General features: G+C 47.3%; 4 protein-coding genes across 6 annotated transcripts; all 4 read left to right on the forward strand.

The window, feature by feature from the left end:
- Positions 1–1,265: 1,265 nt before the first annotated feature.
- LOC108107229 (serine/threonine-protein phosphatase Pgam5, mitochondrial) lies at positions 1,266–2,270 on the forward strand. The gene is made up of 2 exons (XM_017214648.2): positions 1,266–1,300; positions 1,399–2,270. The coding sequence occupies exon 2, from the start codon at positions 1,417–1,419 to the stop codon at positions 2,254–2,256; it is 840 nt and encodes a 279-aa protein (XP_017070137.2). The 5' UTR covers positions 1,266–1,300; positions 1,399–1,416; the 3' UTR covers positions 2,257–2,270.
- A 1,591-nt stretch (positions 2,271–3,861) lies between these two features.
- LOC108107237 (chymotrypsin-2) lies at positions 3,862–4,923 on the forward strand. Its single transcript, XM_017214656.2, has 3 exons — positions 3,862–4,159; positions 4,223–4,499; positions 4,564–4,923. Exons 1-3 carry the CDS (start codon positions 3,897–3,899, stop codon positions 4,921–4,923), a joined length of 900 nt encoding a protein of 299 aa, XP_017070145.2. The 5' UTR covers positions 3,862–3,896.
- Positions 4,924–6,134: 1,211 nt separating this feature from the next.
- On the forward strand, positions 6,135–19,515 carry LOC108107446. Of its 3 annotated transcripts, XM_017214988.2 has the most exons (19): positions 6,135–6,587; positions 8,441–8,794; positions 10,856–10,911; positions 10,970–11,202; positions 11,274–11,461; positions 11,629–11,724; positions 12,507–12,718; positions 13,084–13,240; positions 13,781–14,306; positions 15,311–15,602; positions 15,741–15,994; positions 16,840–17,268; positions 17,327–17,554; positions 17,628–17,768; positions 17,836–18,021; positions 18,104–18,289; positions 18,446–18,529; positions 18,965–19,030; positions 19,257–19,515. In XM_017214988.2, exons 2-19 carry the CDS (start codon positions 8,503–8,505, stop codon positions 19,357–19,359), a joined length of 3,729 nt encoding a protein of 1,242 aa, XP_017070477.2. In that variant the 5' UTR covers positions 6,135–6,587; positions 8,441–8,502; the 3' UTR covers positions 19,360–19,515. The 3 variants fall into 3 exon arrangements, with proteins under 3 accessions (XP_017070477.2, XP_017070475.2, XP_017070476.2); XM_017214986.2 differs by lacking the exons at positions 17,628–17,768; positions 17,836–18,021; positions 18,104–18,289; XM_017214987.2 differs by lacking the exons at positions 17,628–17,768; positions 17,836–18,021; positions 18,104–18,289 and having other exon boundaries at positions 19,184–19,374.
- LOC108107447 (NSFL1 cofactor p47) lies at positions 9,402–10,562 on the forward strand. Its single transcript, XM_017214989.2, has one exon. It carries the CDS (start codon positions 9,475–9,477, stop codon positions 10,534–10,536), a length of 1,062 nt encoding a protein of 353 aa, XP_017070478.2. The 5' UTR covers positions 9,402–9,474; the 3' UTR covers positions 10,537–10,562.
- Positions 19,516–19,567: the final 52 nt, after the last annotated feature.

A 19,567-nucleotide genomic window follows, 5' to 3' on the forward strand; every position in this document is an offset into this window, starting at 1 on the left:
AATGCGAGATCTGTTCTATGCTTACTTCGAGTGGCTTATTCCAAGGACCCCGCAAAAGTAGTGAATGCGATGTGCACGAGCGCAAGGCCAATCTCAGGGAGGTGTGAGTGCACAGGCAGAAAAGCAGTTCAATATAGAGTAGTCCTAAGGAATCACATAAAAGGGCGTCTTACTGTACTGCCCTTTGTTGCCGTAACCTCTTCAATCCAATGGCCCTAACTAATTTCCCTCTTACAATACGCATTAAGATTAAGATTAAGATCTTAACATAAATATTTTTCAGTGTGTACTTGGCTTAATAAAGGTGTCAGGCAGAAAGCTTGCTTAAGCCGTCAAGGCTCCTTCACCACAAAACCCTCCTTTGGGAACAGATAAAGCGGCATTAGCCTGATCTGTTACGGAAACTCGCTTAATTTCAATTCCATGCGGTCACCAATCGATGGGGTTGAGCCAGCACCTACGCCAAGTTTCCAACTTCTGGACGCCGTCGGCGGTGGTGGCACGTCAAAAGTTTCAGTCAACTTCATTAGGCCAAATCCGACGGCCAACAGACTGAGCCCGTCATGGTCAGCCACTTGTGGATATCCCGGTGGTGCCCACATTCTTGATGGCCATGACGCAGCCTTTGCATTTTTCCCCCGCCACTGGGCACTGAAATTAAATGAAGCAAAAACTTGGACAAAGTTATTTAGCCAATGATAGGCCAGTTGCCCTTTTCCGGCTGACTGGCAGAAATTAAAGGCCCTGCCCAAAGACTTAAAGGAGCATCCCCCTGCAGCAGATTTCCCATTCGAATAGGCCCCAGTTCGCACTGGATTCACCTTGCGAACTTATTCGGTTTTCCGCCGCCCGATTGTGGAGGGCGTAAAGTTTGCCGCTCAAAAGTTGTTCTCGAGTATCCTGCCGAGGGTAAAATAACTTTGACACAAAAGTTGACCAAAACCTTTCAAGAGTCCACTTTCTTAACTCTTTTAAGCCCCTTCCCTTTGTCTTGAATGCTAATCAAGGAGGGAAACTCGAATCTGAATAAACTTTTAAAAGTGCGACAAAACCCACCGAAGACTCGAAGTTGATTGCCATTGCAACGGAGTTAATTGGCTGGTTCTTTAAAATGGTTGTAATGAGCCTTGAATGAGAGCCGAAGAGGCCATTTAATGGCCAAAGTAAGTAACTAAAGATCTAGACATAAACTCGGTAGTGTTGTGTTGTGGAAAGTGTGAACCTCTTTTCAGTTCATAAGCAATCGTAATCGAATACAGATTTGAGTTTATCATCACTGGTTGACTAGTCGACATACAAAGTAAGTCATGTTCGACTCATTTAACATTTCGACCATGCCTGAGTACAAAACCTGCTTACCTGGCATGGAAATTAATCAAGTCTTTACCTGTGTTTTAGCATATATCCACGTCTGTTATGAAGTACTCCGCAGTTTGGCGCTCGGTGGGCGCCATGAGCTGTGGTTCCCTGGTCACCTACTTGACCATCCGACTCTTCGAGGGCCAGAATTCGACTTATTCAAATGGAGCGGAGGGAGATGGCAGACGGGAGACAGAACCACTGGCCAACGGCTCCTGGATGCATCACTGGGATCTGCACAAGCCGCAGCTGCAAAAGGTGGCAAATGGCGAGATGTCCTCCGCGTTGCGACACATTATCCTGGTGCGCCATGGCGAGTACACAAAGACCTTGGATGGGAGCCACCTCACAGAACTGGGCCGTCGTCAGGCGGAGCTCACAGGGCGCAGATTGCGGGAAATGGACTTGACCTGGGACCACGTGGTGGCCTCCACAATGCCGCGGGCCGAGGAGACGGCCATGATCATCCTGAAGCAGCTCAACCTCGATCCCCTGAAGATGAAGAGGTGCACTCTGCTGCCCGAGGGAACTCCGTACCCGGGGGATCCTCCACCCAAAAGAAGCGCCCGCAGCCTGGAACAGGCTTATCAGAGGGATGGTCCAAGGATCGAAGCGGCCTTTAGACGATACTTTTTCAGAGCCAGTCCGGAACAGGAGCACGACTCGTACCTGCTAATAGTTGGTCATTCGAATGTTATCCGGTATCTGATCCTGCGGGCCCTGCAACTTCCTCCGGCTGCCTGGACCAGGCTCAACTTGAACCACGGCTCCATCACCTGGCTGACTGTGTGGCCCACCGGCTATGTGACCTTGCGCTGTCTGGGGGACTCTGGCTTCATGCCCGTAAGCGAGTTGACTAATCGAAGGCCGTTATCGACTAAGTCAAGTAATAAATAGCTAGCATGATTAAAGTCCTAGTGCTAGACTGGTCTTGGGCACGAATTCGGAGAACTAGCTCGTTTTGCAGCACGAGTGGGAACGTGACTTCATGCACATTTTGTCGCAACTGGGCGAAAACCACTTTAACTTTGGCCAAAATCACTTGGCCAACACACTGCCAGTTGCATCTGCATCCGCATGCCAGCACATCGGCATCCACATCTAGTGGCCACAATGCCAGCGGCTGCCACGCCCAAAGCGGTCATCCCGCCCCCCTCTGGGCCACCCGGTAGTTGGCACATTTGCGCTACTCTTTCGGGATTGTCTCTGCTCATTAGTGCGGCTTTAATTTTGGTTATTGCGCCTGTCCCATGTTGTTCGGTTTTGGTTTCTGGTTTCGGTTTTCCGCCTTTGGTTTTGGCCGTCGTCGACGTTGTTGCCACTGCCACCGCTTGCCGCTTGCCGCTGGCGTTTCATTAAATTTGCATCCGTCCACAATTTGAATTTAATTTGTTGGGGGCTGAAAATTGCATTATACCCATCCGCCCGGAGCTCCTCAGCTGCCACTCGCAACGAGTGTCAGCTGCTAAATATTTGCCTTGCCACAGAAATTCTGGGGCACATGGAAAAAGGCAAGTGTTTGCTTTATGGCCCTGTTATTGCTGTTGCGGTTGGCTGCTCAAAATGGCCCTTGACGCCCTTCGGATGTGCATTATAAAATCTGCGGATATGCAGAGTTATGCTATTCATCGGGTAAATTTCCAGATAAAGCATATTTATGATTCCTCAAAGAAGCACCGAGTGATAAAGTCAAAGGCAAGTCTGTTATTGGGAACCAATATTAAGTTAGACAGAACTTCATTGTTGATTGTACCCTTCAGTGATATTTCTTTATCAATTCATTATCAGTCATTTCTGAGTACTTGTCACTTAATGAATTAGTTACCAAAAGAAACCCCCCAGACGATTAATGACGAGCTCATTAATGGAAATCAATTGGCTTAATGGTCACGTGAACTACTTTGGATTTCATAGATCACTCATCATCGGTTTTCAGGGGAGTTTCATTTCAGCATCAGGTGGCTATATCTCCAGAACTGGAACTAAAACCGTAAAAATACTGGCTTAAAGAGACCCCTAGTAAAATGATGACTCAGCTTAGCTCTCTGGAAACTGATTTTCGGCCGCCTGTTCAGCCACCCACATGAACAAGTTCTAAGTCAGAAACATCTCGACTTGAGTATTCCCAGAACGGTGATAAGTATCAGTGATAGCAGTCGCCAGACAAGTGAAAGCCCACCCTGAGGCGGATTAAGTGTTCTTACATTGCAAGTGCCTTAGCAATTACACTTATCAAGGTAGACTAAACCCTACTGATTGCAGAGCGCCTTATCATCGGTTAGGCTCTGTGGTTTTCCTCACACTATTAGTGTAGAATTTCATTGCAATTATTTACTTTGTTAACTTTAATAGAAGTTATGCAGGAACTAAGCTAAAAGAGGCGACGAGTTCTTGCACGTACTTAATTACGAGTATTTCGGGAAATAAGATCTGGAAGCCTTTGTGATTATGTTTGCTTTGAAAATGTTATCCAGGGATTCCTTTACATACTACATACGCCTAGATAATTTGCCTTTGCCTTCAAAAACAAATAAAACATGCAAATTTTCACCGTGTTTTTGATACTTTTCTGGGGTGTATTGGCAGCCGATGCTGAACTCGGAGTGATCAGCGATATCAGCGACGAAACCTTTGAGATGCTGATATCAGGCGGCTACAAGCCGAAGAGCAACCGGCTGTCCCGACACGTGGTCTCAATCCGCACCCAGACCTATGTGAGGCACCGGGGGGACAACCACTTCTGCAGCGGAGTCCTGGTGAGCAGCCGAGCGGTCCTAACTGCTGCCCACTGCCTTACGGAGTAAGTTCTTGAAGTTAACCCTACTCCTGAAGTCCAACCATTGACCAGGTAATGTCTACATAGTCGGTACAAGGCATCAATGAATCCACGGGGCATTCGCGTGGTTTTCGGCCATGTAGTACGTCTGGCGGACTATGACGAATCAGACACCCGCAGAGTGGATCGCCTTGTGGTCCATCCGGACTACGAGCGCTACAAGAAGAACGACCTTGCCATTCTCAGGCTTTCCGAACGCATCCAAACCTCCAACCACGACGTCCTACCGCTGCTCATGCGCAAAACGGCGAATGTGACATATGGCGACACGTGCGTCACCATCGGCTGGGGGCAGGTATATCAGGTGAAGTGTCCTTTAACCCTATAATAAAATGGTTTTGGGTAATAATTAATTCATGCCTGCGCAGCACGGACCGTACTCGGATGAACTGCTCTATCTGGACGTTATCTTAAGGCCACCCTCGCTCTGCCAGAAGCACTACGACACCTTTGTTGCCGATCACCACGTGTGCACGGAACCCGTTGGCGAGGCTATGACGTGTGCCGGAGACATGGGCGGCCCGCTGCTCTGCAAGGGTGCTCTGTTCGGACTCATTGGCGGACATCTGGGCTGCGAGGGCGGCAAGGCCATGAAGTTCCTGAGCTTTCTATACTACAAGGATTGGATTCTCGTCACAATCAAATCCCTTTCCGTTGGCGCACTAACGGAGTGCTTTAGTGGCTCCTTTCTTATTCCCCTTCTACTGATTCTTGTAAGCTGGCAATAAACAATTATAAAGAAATGAGCAGTAAGTCTTCGACATAACCCCTTTGGGGGTTATACCCACCTTTGGGGGTATTGCAGACTTTTCAATTAGTCTTTTTCTTCTTCCAAATGATTTCTTTGCCTCCTTTAAATGCTTTCAAATATTGATGTTTTCGACGCACTCATTTTGCGGTCCATATGTTTGTCGTTGCTTAGAAACGTTGAACCTTTGAAGGTCTTGTGTTTGGTGGCCCCAGGCTGTTCCTTGCAATTCTGCTACTGTCATTTGTGGCCAAAACTGACATTGATACACCTCACAAAGGACGACAACTGCACACAAAGAGCCCGATAGACCGGAAGTGAATGTGGTGCTATCAGTGCTGCCGAGCTGGATGCACCTTTGCGGATGTTTCCGGTTAGCAGCGAACCGGACCCGGACTTTAAGTTTAAAAGCCTCTTGGTGCTGGCTTGCAAATCTGACGTAAAATGCATAAATCAAAGGCAAATTGAATTTTAGCCATGAAAGGCACTTCTGGCACGGAGGCAGTGGAGGCCGTGGAGACCGTGGATGCGCCCAGGCGTTGTCGTTGTCGTTGTCATTGGCGTCTCCCGCTGCGAGCTCTGACAATATGTTGAGGAAAATGCCGGGGAAAATGACGACGCTCCGCGTATCCCCGTGCTTAACTTTGGCCTGCTTCGCTTTCGGCTTTCAGCGATGGCAAAACTTTGTCTGGCTTCGCGTTGATGCAACTTTAAAGTAAAGTCTACTTAATGCAAAGCTCAAGGCGAGTGCCGCCAACACAAACAAAAACTGTGAAATTGGTCGTTAGTACTTATAAGATCCATTTGCGATTTCCACGAAAACTAAAGTGTAGTTGAGCCCGAACAGATTCTCTTACGATGTCTAGTTTTAAGGATATTATTTGATGCGTTTCATATACGGCAAGCTACAGCTAGTTGTGCTTCGTCTTTGATGAACCTACCACAAATGCCATCAATAGATTCTGCCAATAGATTTTCCCGCCTCAGAAGCACGTGCTTTTGCTCTGCGCAAAAAGAAAATGTGAAGCCAACAAGTCAGTATTCACCATACGCCTCTTGTCCATATTCACTCGCTGTTCGTTTAATACAAACAGCAAAAACAGCGAAAAAGTGAAAATTTCTAAGTTTTCTTTGCTGATTATTTGGGCCTAAAACCTTTTCACCGTTCAGTCGTCGAACGGCGCTGGTCGAGCTTCGTGGTAGAATCGCAGAGAAATTAGAGTCAGGACAGGCCATATCCATACCCCTTAGCAGCAGTGCTAATTATGTGAAAATGAATAAATAATTGGTTGATAATTGTCCGCTTGATTGCATGCAATGTAAACACCGAAAAATAGTCGCAAAATCGCAAACGGTCAACAAACGTGAGCTCAATTCCGAATCGATTTCAACTCAATTTCGGGTTCGGTAACGGAATGTTCAAATAAACGAGTCGAATCAACATATCAAACTAATTGCAATCGAATTTAAATAACGTTCAATTAAAAGCATGGTTCGCAAAGTCAAACCCATAATCACACCATATTTGCATGTGTAAAGTGTGTGCAAGTGTTTAGCGATTGCGGGAGAGAGCGGGGAACAGACCGAAGGGGAGAAAAAGGGCTTCGATTCGCCATCAATCAATTAATTGGGGACCCCAACTAGGTGCGTAAGTTCATTAGGCGTGCAATTTGTTAATTAATCGAATCCAGAGCATTGGCACAAACTGGAGCGTTAAGTCTGACTCGTTGGAGTTAATGCTTTGATTTCATTTGGAGTATGCAAGAAGTTATAAAGTATGTATATACCTCTACAGTTGCCTTAAAGTTCTGTCAGTAATATAAATTATGGGCTAAAAGATCAGAGATGCATGTGTATGTATATTAAAAATAGGGTGCCTAAAAGTAGGCAATAAATGATGGTCCCTTTTCAGTGAGAATGCCACAAATTGTAGTTGCTAAGATATTTATGTTACTATGTTACCTTAAGGCATCCAAACTAGTGATTTTAAATCTCATGCCATAGAATTTACCAATATCTAACAGCCTTAGTAGTCATTCAGTGTAATGTTATGTGAATAACTCCGCTCTAAGCCGCACTAAAAGCCCTTTACTGAGTGTGACCCAATGCATTGAACTCTGCCACCTCGCTCCATAATACTCCGTCCGTTATCATGGAACGGCTTTCACTAATATCTTTCTAACAAGAAGAGCAATGGCTACAATAATAGGGAGATAATAGCCGACAACAAGTCCACACATTGCGTATCGAGTTGCCTTCGTAAGAGCTTGGCCAGCAAATTCGAGCGCCTTGACTCGTGTCCACTTGGCTAACATAATCGCACATGCAGAGACCGAAAGACATCCAGATGTATACTCGCATTTGTATGTAGAGATAGAACGTACATTGTCTATGGGGGAGTCGTTGTCCCAAGCCAAGCCCCACCGAATGCATCGGGGTATCGAGTTTTAATGACCCACTTTCCAGCTCGAGACTATTTAAGTTCGGCCAGCCATCTGTATTGGTTTGGTCTAATTCTGAAAGTCCCCTGCCAGAGCAATTAGTATGGCCATTGGCCATTGGCTAACATGAATGGGCGATAAAGGCGGCAACGGCGAACGTAGTATTGTCAAGGAAAACAAATGAGTTGAGTTTACCGACGGACACTTGAGAGGCTTCTGCCCGGGGTGCGCGTACTTCTTCTGGCCCGAAAGAGATGTCTAGTCCCAGACCCAAAAATGCCAAAAGAGAGAAAAAAAACAAAAAAGAGTAATTTTGCAGTCCCTGAAAGTCATTACCCATTGATATGTGTACCATAGGAGGCGAAGAGAGACTTCTGCTGCCTTTTTGCCTGCTTTTTTTTCTCGATAGTGTGTTGACAACATTGGAAAGGGCAAAGACAGCGCAAGATAGCAACAAAGCGAAAAATGAAATTAATAGAATTAAGAGGTGAAGAATTCAATTCAAGGCAACATTCAGGGACGGCAATTAAATAGAACAGAACCTTGGTGGGCGTACGCTGCGTATGCTTAATAAACAATTCTAGGTTCTTAAATACCTCCCCCTTATAGAAGAACTAGGTCCAAGGAATCTGTGTACATATTATAACAACGTAAACGTAAGTCTGGAGAGGCACCTATAAGTTGACCCGAAAAGAGATAAGCTCCGTATTTAATATACAAAATTTAGGTCCCACAAAATTAATTTGTGTGAAAAATGTGTGAGAATTCCTCACGAAGCTGCAATATTCATTAATTTGGTGAATGTCACATACTCCCTGTGAGTTACTGGGGTCCCCAGCTAGTTACTTGGGTGTCTGGGTCCCGAATCCCGCCTACAAGCCAGCATAGAAACATACATATGAATGCATAATTGGAACATAAAATTCCGAAAGTATTTTACAACATTCTCGCTGGCCCCATGTGAGCTTGGTTTTTGTTTAGCAGGGCACGGACTCCCCGCCCCAGCCTCTGTCGGGTATTCATGGTCATGCCTGTTCCGCATTAATTCATTCGCAGAACTGAGAACAGAGAACGGACGACGGTGAACCAACCCGGGCAAGTCAGCCAGCCGCCCGAAGATGGACCAGCGTAATCTAACACTGCCAGCGCCAGCCGCAACAACAATTATGTCCTCGTCATCCGCAGCGATGGCGGCGAGCTATGGATCCTTCGGAGGACCAACAACGTCCGCCCTGGCAGGATCCACAATAGCATTAGCCACTACAACAACAGCTCCGGCATCCCCTACAACAACGCCAGCCACATTTTTTACCTACAGCATACCAGGCATGGACATTGCGCCAGGACCATTTATATTCACCTACGTTAGTGAATTTTTATCGCTTATCACGCCCGAGGAATTGCCCCTGGGTAAGTCCTTCCCACCCGCCCTCCTCGTAGTGGGCGTGTCCTTGTGTCCATGCAAGGGTGTACATGTATGGGTTCGAAGGGTATTAGGGAAAGGGTTTCCAGGTGGCTGGGTGTCCTGGGTGTGTGCTTGCCAACAATGAAGGCATTAGAGATGTAAATTCAGGACAGCAGTTGATAGGTAGGCAAGTTATTCAGGACAGATGGCAATGCTCGTCTAAATTGAGTACAAGGAAAAACTATAGTCAACCGTTTTCAAATATGAATTTAAAGTACTTGAATATTGGTTTGACCTAACTTTTCTCTTTAAAGTATTATGATTTTTTGTATTTTTATACTACCTCAGTTCTTTACCTAATTTTATTTTATTTTTATATCATATAAATGTAGTAATTTATAGATAAAGAAACCATTTTTTCAGTGCACAAATACTTTGTGTGTCGTTTAAAACAATCAAGGCCTAAATAGTTCCTTCGGCTCAAATCCCTGAGTGGTGGCCCCCTCTTTCCGCTGAGTCCTTTGCCATATAAATTCATGTTGGGCGAGAGGTTGTGGCTGCCACAAGCTTGTTTGTGACAAGCCAAAGGCCCAGTCGGCCTAGCAACAGTGATCATCTCTCGGACAATATGTGTTTGTAAACTCAATCCATCGAAATAGCCCCAAAATTGGTCGTACCTGCCCAGATGACCCATGAGCAGAAGCTGAGCACTTTCATGGAGAGACATGGGGTGCGTAAGGAGGTGGCCCTTCAGTACCTGAGCTCCAACCATTGGTCCTTGGAGGTAGCCAGCAGTACCTACGAATCCGATGCGGCTACCAAGAAGGAGGAGCACGAAAGGACCTCTGATCAAACGCAGGCGAGTGAAAGTAACCGGGATCTGCAGACTCTACTGAGTCAGCATTCCCGGAAGAGGGAGAACGATCAAGATGGCTACCAGGCAGGAACATCGGACAGCTCCTCCGATCACGGAATCCCGGTGGGCAAACGGGTGAACATCGAAAATTCTACGCCGGCTATAACCAACAACGAGAGCGATCGCAGTCTGAGGGTGTGGGGTCATGGCGTTCGTCTCGGCAGCGCCCATCCTATTTATCCACCCCCTCGTTCTGCGACCGAAGATTCGGACACGGAACCCACAGACGACGAGCACACCATGGTTGTCCTTCATCTCTGGTCGGAAGGCTTTTCCCTGGACGACGGCTCCTTGAGGCTGTACACCCTGCCCGAAAACGAAAGATTTCTTCGCGCCATTTTGAGTGGGGATTTCCCGGAGGAGATGCTCCGCGTGCCTAGGGTTCAGTTAAGCGTGCAAGATCACACAAATGAATCCTTCCGCCATCTGTCCCGGAAACAGTTCATGGGACCCGGCAGGCCACTAAACAGCCCCCCATCTCGGATAATAGTCGGTGGGCCCATGCCGATAGATCCGCAATCCTTTCAGCTCAACGAACGAGCCGCCACAACCACCGTTCAGTTGAGAATGGCGGATGGAAGTCGCGTGGCAGGACTCTTCAATCTCACCCACAACGTTGGTGATCTCTACCGCTATGCACGACTCGCCAGGCCCGAGTTCTCCAATCGAAACTTCGTCCTAATGACAGCCTTTCCGCGACAGGAGCTACTCGAGACGGACACCCGTACTTTGACCCAGGCAAATCTCTGCAACGTGGTGATCATCCAGCACTTGAACGAGGAGCAGGCAGACCCGTCGTCCAGTGAGCCTTCACAGCAGAATCTAAAATAAAAGTCCGTAGAGATGGATAAGAGAAAGTCTTGTAGTATTTTATCAAAGTTTTCATCTTCACTCGCACGGAAGCTTCCATCTTGATCTTAAAACGCATAGGTCCTTTTTTTAGGAGAACTTCCAAGAGGTTCATAAGTTGAAATAAGGTTTGGGCAAGCTAAAATGATCTCCTTTACATGGATTTTTATAGTCCCGTTTCAATCATCAAGAAGTAAAGTGATGGGTAACCCATTTAAGGCCAAGATTTCTCCCAAAGGCATTGTATTATGACCCATTACCCCATAACCTCAGAAATATCGTTTTGTTTTTGCCATTGCAGACTCCATACGCGATGTATTACACAAAAATACCAGCCTGCTGGACTTTGCCTCCAATGTAAGTGGATGTCGATTCAAGTTTTGGCAAAGCCTTAATATTTCCTGCCACCGTTTAGGCCATTAAAATCGAGTCCGGATTCATTGCCCTGATGAGCGTGTTCGCCATCCTGGCCTTGGTGCCCCTGATTGCCACCTGTGCCTTTTGCTGCGGGCGCCGATCCACCAAGGAGGAGGTGGACCACATACGGAATGCCCCGTGCAACATTCGGGACGAGTCGCTGGAGGAGAGCTTACGGTGTCGGAAGAGTGCTGGACTGGTCACAATGTGGATTGTTTTCATTCTGCTAACGTGCGTGCAAAACTTAAGAGCTTAACTTTTTGGGGGCAAAGAAAGTAACTGCTTTTGCAACCCGTTTGCAGGATGAGCGACTTCAGCATATTTTACGCAAACAGTCGCCTGTCCGCCGGAATTGAGATGACGCCCGAGATGGTCAAGTCAGCCGTGCACGACGTGGAGGTCTTCCTGAAGGACACGCATCTACAAATCAAACACAAACTGGATAATGGCTTCCACGTTTCCGTGGAGCGGGTCGTCAAAGACCTGGAAGGTCAGTCGGTCAGTCAGTCAGTCGGTCGGCAAAAGTTTGCCAACTTTGTGTCGCCGAGCACTCGAGCTCCCGCCCATTTTATAGCCTTCGATCCATGCATTATGCTGCAACTTTTCCCGCACTGCGATGTAAATCTATGAATCTATATGTGTGCCTCTCTTCCGCAGACGTGGACGTTCTCCTTGGCGAGCCGATTCAAGCGGAAATATCTGCACACACTGGCCTTGAGCTGGCGTATGATTCACTGACGACACTTAGCCTGGGTGAGTACGGATTCGGATGGTTAAGTGCTCCCCATGCGATGGTATGGCCATGCGTTTGTCTGGTTACAGACTTGACCCAAATTCCATTGTTAGTGCCCCTCATGGTCAGTAGGCCTACCCACCTCCCGCTATTGGCCAAACATGACAATAAAGCAGCCCTAATAAATTACGGCCTCAGAGGGGTGCGACCTTTGGGTGGCTTCCACTTTAAATTGTCCATATCTTCGTTTCTCTATCTTTATTATGTATTTAAATATGAATGCAGAGAATTCTTTAAATATTTGATTTGGTAAATGTGTTATTGGTACGACAGTAAAATGTGTATCGTAAAAGTCAGTCTAAAAAGTACTTCTTGGCTTTCAGCAATTGTCATTTATTCCTCCCAGAAACTTACTTAAAGTCCACTTCAGCGAAGAACTCTGTTGCCTATATCAATGGCAAACAATCTGAAAAATCAGAGCCCAAGGCAGTCTGTCCCAGAAGTCAGGCCATCGGTAAATATGTTGGCAGCGGCTCTCAGCCAAAACCGATTGTTTGCGCCCAATTTCATTAGGGGAATGCAAACGGAGGCAGCCGCATCCGGCTAAAGTCTTCCTACACAATTGCCAAGATGACAACTCCATTATGTTCGCCATCGAACACAATGTGTAATTTGGAATCATGCTCCTGCGACTTCTTGAATCCCCCAAACCCATCCCACTCCGCCTTCCCGCCCTCCTCAAATAAAACACGCTACAATAACGCTGCAAATAATAATATTTTCGTGCATTTGTCGCTGTCAGCGAACGCGGAGCTCATCTATCGCGTGCTCATGCTGCAGGAGACGGTGGGCAGGGCCTTAAAACTCTCGCAGGAGGCTGCCGCCAGGATGGAGGAGCTCCAGATCCAGCTGTCCGTGCTGCAGCGCCAGTGCACGTACCGCGACCGCCCGCTCTGCGACACGTTGCGTATACGCAGCTTCGAGGAAAACGGCGTCGTTGACGCCCTGAAAACTGTGAGTTCTTTCCCGGGTATGCCGCCCGATTACATCCCTTTCTACGAGGATACCAGGATACCAGGGGTATACCAGCTTAGCAGTCATCAGAAGCGGACATTGAATCCTTTATAGCCTCCTCCTAGTTCGGAGAAATCGCAAAGCTTTAACTTTTCATCTAGATAAAGTAGATTGCAACTGCTTTTGTGTGGTATACCAGGTTTCTGTACTCCCAACTAACCATCATTTTTAGTTCAACGTATAAATAATTTGTACTCTGACTTCCTTCCCCCTTTTCCCTTTCGGACCTCGCTGTTTTTCTAATTCCACCCGCAATATCTTATTTCCTGGACAACGGCACGACGACACCGCTGACAATTTGCCAGCTGCAAGAGGACCAGAGCATCTTCCGTATGCGCTACTTGGGTGAAATTGAATTCGGTGCCACTGTCAAAAATCTGACATCGGAAGTTGGCATGTCACGTTCCATTTTCAGCAATTTCCCGCAACAAGTTAAACATGACACGGCGTATGAGCGGAACTGTGAGTACAGCAATCAAAATAAAAGGAAGAGTGGCTCGGGCTATTTAAGTTCAGCTTTCCACCAAGCCAGCCTAATCGCCAGCCCTACATCAAAATCCATATTGTGCCCCAGCCACAACTCAATTATGCCAACTGCCTAAAATGTACAACTCAATCAGTAGCACAGGTGTTGGCTTTCCCATTCACTCCCTTCCTACCTGCCCCAAGAATCCGGCAATGCAATTTCCTAAACATTAAGCTCTAGACACAGCAAGAAAAGCTGATATTGCCTGATCATAAATCTTAAACCTTATCTTACAAAGTAATAACCGAATTTTCAAATATATGCCAGCCTTATCGACTTACCAGGCATCAAGGAATTTGAAAATGATAATTTTATTACAACTATCATCTTCATCTAGCTCCAAAGTCAAGAAAAGCTTGCACACTTTTCCTTCTGTGTAACCACATATGTTGCCCAAGCCTAGCCCCTAATATTAATTAGTGTCACTAGGTTCTGGTCTGTGGATGCTAATTGAATTGGCTCTAACTTATCGGCAGATACATTGGAACAGTTGGCCAGCATCCGCCATCGGACGACTGCCAATGCCCAGCAACTGACATCGACGATAAACGGTCTGCTTCACCGACTGGAGGGCACCTGGTCGTCCATGCAACCCGCTTACAATGAGCTGAAGGAGTGGGCGGATGCCTACTGGAGTGTGGGATGGATTGCCGGAACAGTGATCGTCTGGGTGATGCTGTTTATGCTGATGTCCTACTGCTGTTTCCTCTGCGAAGCAAATACCAAATCCGGCGTGGTCTTCTTCATCTCCGTAATGCTGATCTGCCTGGCCAGCATTTGTCTCACTGTTTATGGAGTATTTTCCCTGGCTGTGGGAGGAAATGCCGAGGTCTTCGTCTGCCGATCTTTGTACGACCAAGACTACAGCACGCTGGGTAAGTTGCTGGACCAACCGGGCTACGCTTATGCCCGAGAGCCGCAAAACGGCATCATCGGGGAGCTGCTGCGTCCAGCTGGAGTCAATCGGTCTGTGGTCAATGTAGGACTAGGCCAGGCCCTCAGGTGAGTTCATGTCCACTAACCAGCACGTGTGTATCTAGAGTTCCCAGGTAGCCAAAAGTTAAAGCTCAAAATGCCAGCGTTGAAGTAACGAATTTTGTTATCCAATTACTTTGATACTGTACGTGCCTGTAATTTTGATTGCTCCCCAAAGACCGAGTACCTGTGCTCCGTGGGTGAAATGAACCTACACCAATTTTTATGGTTTAATCGATTAGCAGTTAAGAAGGAAATGAAGAAGCTATGCATTTTTGCAGCTGAAATAAGGTATTCTTAATAAACCCCCTCAAAAAGAAATTTCATTGGGAGATATGTGTGATTCCATTTCCCCCTTTTTGTGATGTATTCCTTTTCGAAGCGCTTGGATACACTTTCCGAAATCCCCTCATGAGCCAATCGAATCCCTGCCAAAAGCTCTTAATCGATTCCACTGTGATTACCCATTTCTGTGATTATTGTTGCCACTCTAGAACTTTTCCTATTCCGGCCCAACTGCAACTCGGGCAGCCGCAACGCACTCTCTCGACTTGCGAAGTTGTTCGGCTTCGAAATCCCATCCATCCCATTTGGAACTCAAGTGTGCAGGCCAGAACAAACCAGAAATCGGAACTGTCGGCCCTAAGCCACAAAGTTTTGAAAGCCCAGTGAAATTTGCTAGCCACATGGCACTCAATTTTGCAGGGAACACACCAATGCCAATTCAACTAGCCGCACGCACCACCCACTCAAAAACTCACCCCATGCCCACCGACCACCCACCACCACCCACTTGCAACCACAAATTTTAAGCACGATTCCAATTATCCTAGCAGCTACAAAATGCACATGCAGGCTGTAGGGAATGCGGAGATAGGGTGGGGGCATGAATTGCCGAATTTGCGGGGATGCTCCACCTCCTCCTTCCCGTAGATATTATGGGTGTACCCGAGCTTTCCGTCCCCCAGAAAGCAGCTTCAGCCAATCTTTTGACGTTTCTTTGACAACTTCTGGCCAACACAACAACACAGAGCCTGCGAGCAAAATCAAGCATCGTACAATGTCTTTCAATTGGATGCATTCGTGAATACCAGCAAAATAGCCGACCTACGCCAGTTTCCCAAAGTGTCCACGGCCATCGATGCGATTTCAGTGTCCGGGCGAACGCTCCTCTCGCTCACGCAATCCGTCCAGAACATTTTGGAGAACATGCTGCAAACGTCCTCGTTCAATTTGACCACGTACCGCAGCAGCGTGGGTGCGCCCACGCCCGAAAAGGATTTGGCCACGTTCATTGATCAGATGCAGCGGGTGGCCTTGCAGGTGAGTGGTGCACCAGGTGGTCATTCCCCCTCCACCTGATTAGTTTCAATTAAAATGAAAACGGGCTGGGGAGGGGTAAGGGGCTACGTGAACTGCATAATGCCGCATTCAATTCACTCATCCGATTTGTGTCGACAGATTCAGGATGTGGCCACGTCCTCGCGCATGACCACACTGGGCAGCCGGTCCAAACGGCTGCAGGCCTCGATTCTCCAGCCCCTGGAAAACCTGCAAAACGAGATACTATACCACCTAACAGCCCTGGAACTGCAGCGTGATCCCTGGGCGAAGCAGGTCAACCAGACGCTCAACCACCTGAAGAGCATCCAGAGCTTCCTGGAGAACCAGGCCGCCGAAATATGCCACAACATGACGCGAGCCTACACAGATCGGTAAAATCATTAAGAATTTCCCTCCCCACATTCATTTTTATCAGCCGAATCAAAATACTAAAGAGCCAAAAATAGTTTGCCCCTGTTAATTGTGACTTTCGAGCGAAAGTCAAGACTCCACCCTCTCGAAAATGCTCCCATTTAGCCACTTTTCCTACCGCCTGCAGCACTTGCACTTGCATTCTGGGTCTGCCTGGGTGTTTGAGTTTTATTACTGTGTTGCTCTTTCTCCAACTGGCAGAGAAACAAACAACTCAAACAATTGTGGTAGTGCACTCGGGTGTACTGCACATAGTTTCCGGCTTTATCAGATAATTGAAAGTCCTAATCGTTTGATTAAGTTTGCCAAGTGTCATGATTGCATTTTTAGTGTTTTTCCAAGTGCACACTTACGATTGCCACACAGACGCACAGTCGCTCTTATGATAGGTGAATTGGGCAGGAATGCTAAATATTTTGCTGCTAGGAGTTCAGACTTCCCCAATGTCCTTTGTCTTTTTAGTTTAACGAAATTCATTGTGCCATTTGAAAACAGTTTGCAATAGCTGCAGCCACTTATGAAATCAAGAGCTCTTCTAAGATGGCCAATAAACAATCAAATTGTTATTTGATATCTTAGTAAATTGAAGTACTTAGTAAGGCTGGAATTTTAAAGTAAAGAGTCTACGCTGTGGACTAAGCAATTTGGTAGAACAACGCCCTTGTGGAAACCTGAGCTTTTCCAAATTTCAACTTACTTCGAAATCATTGTATATGTGCTGAAAAGTATGAACATTAATCATCCCTTTCCCATTCCTTGTACTGTTTTCAATATTCGTATACTTGAACCTATGTTACCGCCTTAGCCTGAAAGCCTACTTGACTACCAGTCGGGCCACCATGGAATCCCAACTGGGCGACACCACCACCAAATGTCGACCCTTCTACGACACCTTTGACGCCAGCCGCACCTTCCTCTGCCGTAACATGGTGGACTTCGTAAACGGCCTGACCTTCTTCATCTTTCTCACACTGCTCCTCTGGGCCATTGGCACTCCGGTGGGCCTCAACCTCATCACTGTCCAGACGCGACTGAATGTGATGCAGGCGGCCCAAGCGCGCAGCAAGAACAGGCAGCGGAGGAGTGACCGGAGTCCAGAGCAGGAGCATCGGAGCGGAAGTCGCGGCCGAAAGAAGCAGCGGTCGGGCAGTTCAGCGGCAAGCGGAAGGAGTGGCAAGAGGGAGCAGAGCCGGGAACGAAGTACCAGCAGCACGGCAAGGCCCAAACCACCTCTGTAAGTTCAGTTTGCTTGTCTTAAAGCTTCATATAAGCCGTTATGCATACCCTTACAGAAGACGCACTGCCACTGAAGAAACCTTGGACCTGGCCGACGAAGACTCCACTCCATCGAGACAGCAGCAGCATCAGCAACCTCAGCGGCGCCAGGAGCAGAACCAAAGGGAAACGGACAGGGAGCGGGTGAGGGAGCGTGATCAGCGGAGTCGGGAGCGGGAATTGAGTCGAGGCCGCGAAATCTCCGCCTTGAACACGCCGGTGCGTAGCCGCAGTCGACAGCAGCTGTGAGTAGCAATTCTCTCTTGACCCGCCGCATTTCGAGCTCATCTCATCATGTGGCATTTTCATTTGCATCAGGCGCCACGATCCCGAGGATGACAATTGGGGCTCATCCAGCGGACCCAGTAGGGCCAACTCCCATGAGCGAGATCACGAGAGCAGTCAGACTAGAAAGATTCTCAATATTTGGCAGTCGCGCAATAAGATCAAGACGCCACTGTAAGTCGAGGTTCCTTAGATACCCTACATGCGCCTCTTTTCTGATTTATCTTCCTTTGAACAAAAGTCGCCGACAAGGCACTGAGGAGTTCGATTTTGAGGATGCCCACGAAGATAGAGGATGGCAGACCCAGGCTCAGACTCAGAATCAGATTCTAAGCCAAAGCCATAGCCATATCCAATCTAGTGTCAGTCCAGAACAAAGACCCGATCCGCGCAGCCTTCGCTCCAACCTCCGTACTAAGCCCAAGTTGTAAGTGACCCCTTGATGACCCCGAAATCTTCCTCGAGGTCCGCTCCCCCACTCACTCTCTGCCCCCCTCTGTGCATGCCAGACGTAGTACCAATGTGGATAGAGCTAGCAGTGAAGTGGTCCGGCGTCCTGTAACTCCCGTGCTCAGCGTAAATCCGGACATTCCGGCTGCCATTCCGATGCCCCGGACGCCGATGCGTCTCAAGAGCAAGGTCTCGCTGACCGCCCGAGCTGTGCAGGACATTGTCAACAAGCGGAATCAGCGTCTGTGAGTGTCTCAGTCCCGAAACCCAAAGACAACCCCTAGTCAGTTTGAAGATCGCTGCACCACCCACACAAGTCACCCGACCCATTTGCCAGTTCAGTAATTCTTAGCTTAAATCGCTTAAATTAAGTAAGAACTAAGTAACCTTTTACCACATAGCCAACGAACCGGCACCGACGAATTCGACTTGGATGAAAGCGATGCTTACGGTGCTGGAGGTCACATGGATGCGGACGTCGCGGCGTAAGTCTATAGGGTCTATGGTGAGTGTTACAGAAGTTTCGCGACCTAACCTGGGGTACAAACCCTAAAATAATGTATATGATATGATAAGATAATGACTAGGAAAGTTACTTGTTCATATGAAGTGGATAATAACTATTGACGTACTGTACTCCTAAACTTATCCCTAAAGAAATGATCTTAAATTGACTTAATGAACAGATTGCTTTAAAAAGTACTATATGAGCATAAGAAACATAGCTTTTAACACAATCTTCGACTAAAGCTCTATTATAACCATGAGAAAATTGATTCGTCACCGGATTTCCCCAACCATTGGGTTCTCAAAAGGCTGGCCAACCAGGCGACCTTAGTTTGGCTTGAGACTTCTGTGACACCTCGCATAATGGGTTAATGAAAACTTAACCGATAACAATGCTTTTCGTGATCTTTCAGCGCCCGACGCACGCCGCCCAGGGGCGCTCCCCCGCCCCCTCCTCCGCCAGCGGCCGGCTTGAACAGGTTCTACCAACGTTATTAACCGTATTCTGTTGCCAATGAGTTTGTTTTTTGATTTTGACTTTTGGTTTTTTGATTGATTTGATCGAATCTTGAGCACATGCCAGAGACAAGAGTACCAACCAAAACACACACAAATTCTTATTGTGTTCACAGCGACAAAGTCTATATATTCTGAACTTACTTTCTCTCCCCGCCACTCCACCAAAACCCGAACAAAAATCCGAAGTGATCGCACGGTGCGCTGGAACGAGGACGAAACCGAGGACTTTGACTTCGAGGAGGTCGACGCGCCGAAGAGTCCCATGTACTTGAGTCACAATCTCCATTGAACATCTCCACTAACATCGCGAATCCCACATCTCGAGTATTCCAATTTGTTTTGTATTTCGCTTCTGGCACTCCCTAGATCGTAAGTGAACTGTAGCTATAGTGGCGGTTCAATATGTTTTAGGCATTTAACAAGCGTAAATAAATCAATAATCTGTAGCGAATTCATTTTACTCGAAAGTTTTATTGTCCAGAGATCTGTTAAAAGCT

The sequence above is a fragment of the Drosophila eugracilis genome, unplaced genomic scaffold (assembly GCF_018153835.1).
Source record: "Drosophila eugracilis isolate 14026-0451.02 unplaced genomic scaffold, ASM1815383v1 contig_1765, whole genome shotgun sequence".
In the NCBI taxonomy this organism is placed as follows: Eukaryota; Metazoa; Arthropoda; class Insecta; order Diptera; family Drosophilidae; genus Drosophila; species Drosophila eugracilis.

Bases quoted from the DNA above. Each gene is read 5' to 3' on its own strand.
- LOC108107229 (XM_017214648.2), top strand. From the start codon at position 1,417: ATGAAGTACTCCGCAGTTTGGCGCTCGGTGGGCGCCATGAGCTGTGGT.
- LOC108107237 (XM_017214656.2), top strand. From the start codon at position 3,897: ATGCAAATTTTCACCGTGTTTTTGATACTTTTCTGGGGTGTATTGGCA. The intron at 4,160-4,222 runs GTAAGTTCTTGA...ATGTCTACATAG, and splicing joins GCTGCCCACTGCCTTACGGA to TCGGTACAAGGCATCAATGA. The intron at 4,500-4,563 runs GTGAAGTGTCCT...ATGCCTGCGCAG, and splicing joins GCTGGGGGCAGGTATATCAG to CACGGACCGTACTCGGATGA.
- LOC108107446 (XM_017214988.2), top strand. From the start codon at position 8,503: ATGGACCAGCGTAATCTAACACTGCCAGCGCCAGCCGCAACAACAATT. The intron at 15,603-15,740 runs GTGAGTGGTGCA...TTGTGTCGACAG, and splicing joins TGCAGCGGGTGGCCTTGCAG to ATTCAGGATGTGGCCACGTC. The intron at 19,031-19,256 runs GTTCTACCAACG...AAAAATCCGAAG, and splicing joins CCAGCGGCCGGCTTGAACAG to TGATCGCACGGTGCGCTGGA.
- LOC108107447 (XM_017214989.2), top strand. From the start codon at position 9,475: ATGACCCATGAGCAGAAGCTGAGCACTTTCATGGAGAGACATGGGGTG.